Below are 6,933 nucleotides of genomic sequence, written 5' to 3'. Positions count from 1 at the left end.
CTTTGGAGCTTAATACCTTCTTAAAACTGTAAGCCAAATCGCACTTTCATTGTGAATCAAGAAGCCTCATATATTACCAGATGTCATGTTTGTAACACTGCTCAGACAACCTGCCAAAACTATGAACCCAACTTAGATAATGCAACCTGGGAAAGGATCTGTAAATTAAAAAACCTCTTCCCCTTAAATATAACTTATGTGACAATATGAAATTAAATTAAAAATTCCAAGTTATTGCACAAATTATACTTCCAATATTTACAGAGCAAAAAATTCTGAACTTTGAAACAAAAACAGGAGAGCAGCAAATTTGCTTTTATGAATTCCCAACTTGATTTGCTGCAAAAAAACCAAAAAGAATTCCAAGGGGCTGAAGTTTCCTTCACTTCTAAAATAAAGAAAACAGAACCCACAAAGGAACAGATGTAGCCACAGCAAAAGCGCCACAGCATTTGTAAATGTCCTTGCAGTTCTACTGTCAGAGCTGCTTCGGCACTGTATGAACCATTGTGGGAAGGCAGAAAACAAACTTCCACATTTAATAAGGCTTCACAGATAAGCACAACTACTTCTTGAAGATGGACTGAACCACCACACAAAGAAACATGCAAAGAAGTCAGCTGCAGATATTTGGCAACACCAATAAAACGATGTGCTGGACGCTGGTCTCCATCCCTCAAGTTGAGTGGCACTCACTCAGTTCGTCTGAACAGGGAAGGTCATTTTGGCATCTGCCATTATCTGCTCAGACTAATAGGCAAACTGTCTCTGTGTTTTTTTCTTCTCCATATATTACGATTGTACTGGTGGTGTCCTCGGTTACCAACTGGTTGCCTCATGCCTCCACTGCTGACAGGGCTGTAGCTGTTGCCTTGGTTATGAGTTCCTTTCATGGAAAACTTCATTCCACTGTGCTGCTAAAAAACACAAGATAAGCACTCAGTTTAGGCATACAAACAACTGAAACAAAGCACATACTACCAGCGGTATTTCCTCAACATACAAATCATTCCCACAGAACACTGCTTGAAGCAACTGGTCTTTTCATGCTTGTCTAATCTTAGATGTGCAAGTCCAATGGCACTAACAGCTTAAGAAGTGTTTTCTGAAGTAAATGTACTGCAAATGAAATGGTGTAGATTTCAAAGCATCCTTAAAGCCCTCGGATCTCAGTATGAAATATACTCACTATGCATCACCCTGATAAAAAACAGACCTTCTACATTAAATACTAATTGTGACAGTCACATCTATTCTAGAGGATCTTAGCAAGAGCATGAGCAAGTGAGATACTCAGTAAGACTTTCAGAAACATCATGGATAAATGTAAGGGCATGATCATATGAGCTGATACATACAAAGCAGAAGTCTGCTCGGCCCATAATCTCACTCGGCTACACGTAAACTAGCTATGGCTTGTAAGGAGCTTGAAATCCTCCTGGTCTGATCATAGGGCTACATGGCTCCTAGACCATCCCTCACATCCAGACCAAGGCAAAACAATTAAAGGTTTAGTGGTAGCCTGAGTAAATCTACCACACCATAAGGTACTACAGGCATCCCTATCACTTAATGGCATACAGTAAGTTAGTTTAATGTCTATGTACTTAAAATACATCCAAGAGTTTCAAAAGATGAAATTGAAACAGACTTCCCAAATACTGGTAACTTCAATGCAAGCAACCTTTTCTGATGTCTGACAGCAATAACTTTAAGATAGACAACTGGCTGCCTTCAACAAAAGCTAATACATCATTTTGCCTACCACAAGTGGTTAAAGAGGAACACCACAAGGCTAACATTTGAGGCAACTACTTAGAATATGAAATATCTGCAGCTGCTTTAGTAACCTATACTTCCAAACAAGTTAGGAGTAGAAATAAGTATGAGAACACCAAGCCATCATTACAGTTGTGTGCACAAAACCAAAACAGTTATTGGAGGCATAATTCCATCAGCAACATTTTACTGTCAAATTATAATTAGAAGAGACACTGAGCATACAGAAAAACAAACGGGAGAAAACTAGTATTGAGGAACAACTGAAGTTAACTGCAGGGTGGTAAAAAACCCTTAAACTTTTTTAATTTGTAAAGTGTGCCCTACAGCAACCTAATCAACCTTCAACATACAACTTCTAGACTCCCAAGACAGACATGCTAAGTGACATACTCAGACCACCAATGGTGAAATGTTCAAGGACAAACAGGAAGGGAATGCAAGCTGAGAATCACTCATTCTTAAGAGACCCAACTGCCCAAACCTTATTTATTGATGCATGTTGCTAAATCATCTACCAGAAACTATTTACGAGAGTCAACAACGTGAAACTAAAAAAATTTAGAATATGTTTTATATTTTTGGCAAGCAGTCCTTCAAGCAAACACACCATCTCGTCACTTTCTTGTGCAGCAGTTTTCTAGTTCAGTAAGTGTACACCTGACCCTCAATGATATAGAAGCAATTAAGCATCTACAATAAATGAGGTCAAAATACTAAAAATGATCCTTCAACAGTCAAAACACTAAAAACAGCCAGTCATTGCAGTTACCCTCAACTATACGCTGAAAAAGACAGGAAAACTTGAGTTTTGCTATTGTACAACCAGAGCAAAACTCCGACTAAGGAGCATACAAAGTCAGCAAGCCTATACTCTTCAGCTGGAAATGTGAAAAATATGGCAACTTTATCTTCAATTTGAGGATTCCGCAAAAAAAATTATTGGGGGCAGGAAGGCAGGTCACCACAAGATCAGACAAGCCGCACAGCAAGTATGACAGTTAAGCTTATCTACCTGTATTCTAAAAGAACTAACAGCCCCAGGTTTGTTCGAGAGGTAACCAAACTTTCAAAGAATGATTAATAAGCTAGCTAGAAAGTGTTCTCTAGCTTGTCATGAAGCATTGTGCTTCAATGGTTCTTTAGGCCATCAAGACTGCCAAACTATCACAGCAGAATCTGAATCTATTTGTCTCATGATTCATCAGCTGAGAGCAGGTGCTTAAGGAAGTTTACTCAGGGACCTCTTAAGTCAGAGAGGATACCCTTTGTATTTACTAGTTCTCAACTAGACATTGTTTGCTAGTTTGTTCAGATTTTTGGTACCATAAACTTTTAGCATCCTGCATCCTGTGCTATGGCATTTCACAGCTTAAATGAGCATCATGTCTGATTTGAACCTACTATCTGATGATTTTTCAGTTCTTGGAGTAATTCATTTCTTGTCATTCTTGTCTGACTTTTCCATATACTGCTGATGACTACACAGACCTAGATTGTATACCTCCTCATTTTCTTCTCCAGGTTAAAGAAGCGTTCATTTTTCACACAGAAGCAATTCCTTATGTTTGACCACTCTTACCATCCTTCCCTAGTCGTCTTCCATTTGTATTATAAATTTCTTCTGATGTAGGAGGCAAAATTGTACTCACTGTTCATGATGGGGGATGTACATGGATTTTTACATGATGTTTTCATTTCTGGTCTTTATTCCTAATAATGTCTGAAATTTGTTTTGACACTCATTCTCAGTAGGAAAGCAAGAAAGCATTATCAAAGCAGTTTTCTGCAAAAATGTCAGGATCCCATCTTTGCAAGAAACTGTCAGCCCAGGGCCTACCACTCTCTACAAAGTTTAAAGTATTTCCCTCCTGATGCATCAACTTGAAAGGTCCTTCTGCACTCCTCCTCACTTGGCCCTTAAAGAGTTTAACAACACAAGCAAACTTCGCCACACTTCATCCGTTGCCTTTCAGATGTTAGGCAGCACGAGGCCCAGCAAAAACTCCTGCAGGGCTTTCCTGGTAAACTCCATTTACTACAAAAATTAACTGTTTCTCATCTTCTAGCTAGTTAATTGTTTACAAGAGGACACATATCTTTCACTTAGTTTCATTCAGAATCTTTGGTAAAAGAAATCTACTTCATGTCTTTTGGAAATCCCAAGAGGCTGTATCAAACAGCTTTCTCTTGTCCACACACTGCTGGATATTCACATGCTCAGGACTCCCATAATGACTGAGAAATGGCATGTCTGTAAGCAGATGATGGCTGGAGAGAGATTAGATAATCAAAAAAGAAACCCCTCCATCTGTGATATGACAGACAAATCTTTCATTTAGATGTTTTGACTTCTAAATTAGAACTATTTATCTTGATAGAACAATCTCCCATCATAGGGCTATTGATTCAACAACTGAAAAATAGAACTGTTTTGGTTTTGGGTTTTTTTTTTTGACAAGTCTGTTGAATTTTATGCTTTGCAAATAAAAGCCACTAGATCTGGAGGGAAAACTAAAAAATTGCACATAAAGACAAGACAGGGCACGGGGGGGAGGGGTGGGATGGAATTCTGTATCACATACCAGATTAAAAAAGTTTCCAGATATTTTAACAGAACTTTAAGGAAAAGGATGTTCCTAGCCTTTACCCCAAACAACAGAAATCTGGTGGAAATTGAAACATCAAGTAATTATTTGCTAAGGAAACCAAACTTTTATTCTTAAATACTGTCAAATTTACTATACAAAACTGGTGACATTCAAAGACTGTCATTATTCAAAAAAGAAAATTTATAGCCAAAAATAAATCACCTACACTTTGAAATAACAAAAGTAACATAACAGAGCTGAAGTCTAAACATAAACAGGGTTTCTGAATTGTTTTGGTGTTTGGTTTGTTTTGCCTGTTAGCATCTCTAAAGTAAGGAGGAAAAAAGCAGAGAAGTGTTAGCAAGTAAAATGAAGTATCAGTACTCTGAACTTTAAAAAAGATAATGCATACAGCGTTCAAAAATAATTGGTAAGAACCTACAAAGCTAAAGAAAAAGTTTAGAAAAGGCATCAGATAGCTTAGAAAGAACATATATTTACTTTTTTTTTAAGACTACAGGATTAATGGCCATGGTGGAATCTAGCCTGCAGTTGATTGGAAATGTAATCAAACTCATGCACTTCAAAATCATTCCATGTGAAATATTACAGAGTAGTATTCAGAAGAACTTTAATGCACCATTAACATTCTAAGTATCCCCTTAAATAACTTAATACACATCTTCAAAATATTTCACAAAGTTCTTTTCAATTTCTCACCACATTTCCAAATTCTCTATTTTAGGCTTGCAGCAAAAAAAAAACCCATAAAGAACCCTTTTTTAAAGGATTTATGTTCACTTTCCCACTTTCTGAGCATAACAACATCTGGAAATACACTAAAAAATGCATCTTGCATGTAAGTAAAATCTAACTTCTTGTTCTTTATGAAATAAATTCATCATTTTGCAGAGAAACAATGGACAATGACCTAATCAACATTTTAGTCGTTACTGCATGAACAATATATCAACTATCAGGCAACGGTTCAACCTAGCTTCATTACTTAAAATTAGCCAACAGGATTCTACAAAATATTTGCACCAGCTACCAGGGCATACTCTTAACCTGGTAAGATTTAAGTGGTTTAGATTTCTAAGCTGAAGTATAGCAAAACTAAAGTTGTTACTCAAGATGTTTAGAACTGGCAATCTGGGGAAATAAGGCCCAAAACACTGCAAACATCAAAGACATTTCCGCTCCTTGTGGGCCCCTTGTTTGGACCTACTGGCTACTTTCAGCTACAACTGACAAGATCCTGAGTCCTGAACAGATTTTATAAAATGAGCCAAAACCCATTTCTGCTCCCATTAAAAGGAGAAAACAGCATTTATACAGCCAGCTGTAAGAGCAGTAAAGAAAAAAAAAAATCAACATGGAGACTAGAAAGAGCTCGAAAGAAGAAAAGTTTTAGATGTTTCTTATCTTCTAACACTACAGAACTGAAAGACTCAAAGCCACAAGGGAGCAGGTTACGTCAGTCCTCCGTATCTTATTTTACTTTGTGCGGTAGATCTGCCAGTAGCCTGTAACAAAGGGAAGTTCTTGGTTCTCTTCACCTTTAACAACAGGTTAGGCAACTATTATTATGACCAGTTCAAAAATAAACTAGTATTTGAGAGATCAGAAGGCCTAGTCCCCAGAATGAGTGACTGACAATAGAGACTACCATCATAATCTGAGCATATTTTGAACTACCTTGCAGTAAAGAAAGTAGAATCTGACACATGAAATAAATACCCTTTTTGATCTTGTCACCAGTCAAGTTTCAAAAGTGAGGGGTGAGAGTCAAAACAACATTACCAGAAGACAGAACTCATACTACAACTTTGCTACTGTTGTGACATGGGCCATGAAGTGTTATCCACATACTTGTCATTAAGGAGAACAAGAGATAATAGCTTCTTTAGGATAAAGCTGACAATTTTAGACCTTAAAGAGAAATCTTACCTCAGTGAGATTTCTCATTTTTTTATTTGGAACAAAAAAGTATTATTACAGTGAGCAGACCCAAAACACTTTCCAAATGATGAGCTCATATCAATACAGTACGTGTCAAAGTCAGAGGAAATGCATATGTGAATATTCAAATAAATCTCAGTTTGGGAGCAACAATCTGATTACAGTGACATTGGAAGATAAAGGTGTACTACGCAAACAAAAATCAGGTATTACCTCTACATTTCCATAAGTCTATCTTTTAGTTATTGTAGGTTTATTTATGTACCTAGAAACTACTATTTAGACTTTGTGTCTTTCCTGCAACTCAAAAAGCACTCAGGAAGCAACCACGAAGGTGGCCAGACACTTTCATACAGTCGTATAAACATCTAGACTGGCTGTTTATATGGAGACCTCTGGAGACCTGGATGCCTATATGGAGGCTGGATGTTTATACGGAGACCTCTGGAGATCATTTAATCCAACCTTCTGTTGTAAACAGAGTCAGATTACATTACCCAGGGTCTAGTCAAGCTGAGTCAGTTTCCATACACAGAAGGATATCACCACATAAAGACCATCCATATAAATATATGACAATCTAAGATGAAAAACACCTTGA

At 37.3% G+C, this 6,933-nt stretch overlaps 1 protein-coding gene across 1 annotated transcript in view; it reads right to left on the bottom strand.

Annotated features, from left to right (window-relative positions):
• Positions 1-473: 473 nt before the first annotated feature.
• TENT4A (terminal nucleotidyltransferase 4A) overlaps positions 474-6,933 on the bottom strand; it is a 59,345-nt gene continuing 52,885 nt past the window's right edge. The window contains exon 12 of the mRNA XM_059836236.1: positions 474-917. Within this exon, the coding sequence (XP_059692219.1) occupies positions 738-917 (180 nt within the window). The 3' untranslated portion in view covers positions 474-737. The remainder of the gene's footprint in view (positions 918-6,933) is intronic.

This window comes from Gavia stellata, chromosome 3 (genome assembly GCF_030936135.1).
Source record: "Gavia stellata isolate bGavSte3 chromosome 3, bGavSte3.hap2, whole genome shotgun sequence".
Lineage (NCBI taxonomy): Eukaryota > Metazoa > Chordata > Aves > Gaviiformes > Gaviidae > Gavia > Gavia stellata.
This window is presented reverse-complemented; position numbering and strand designations above follow the sequence as displayed.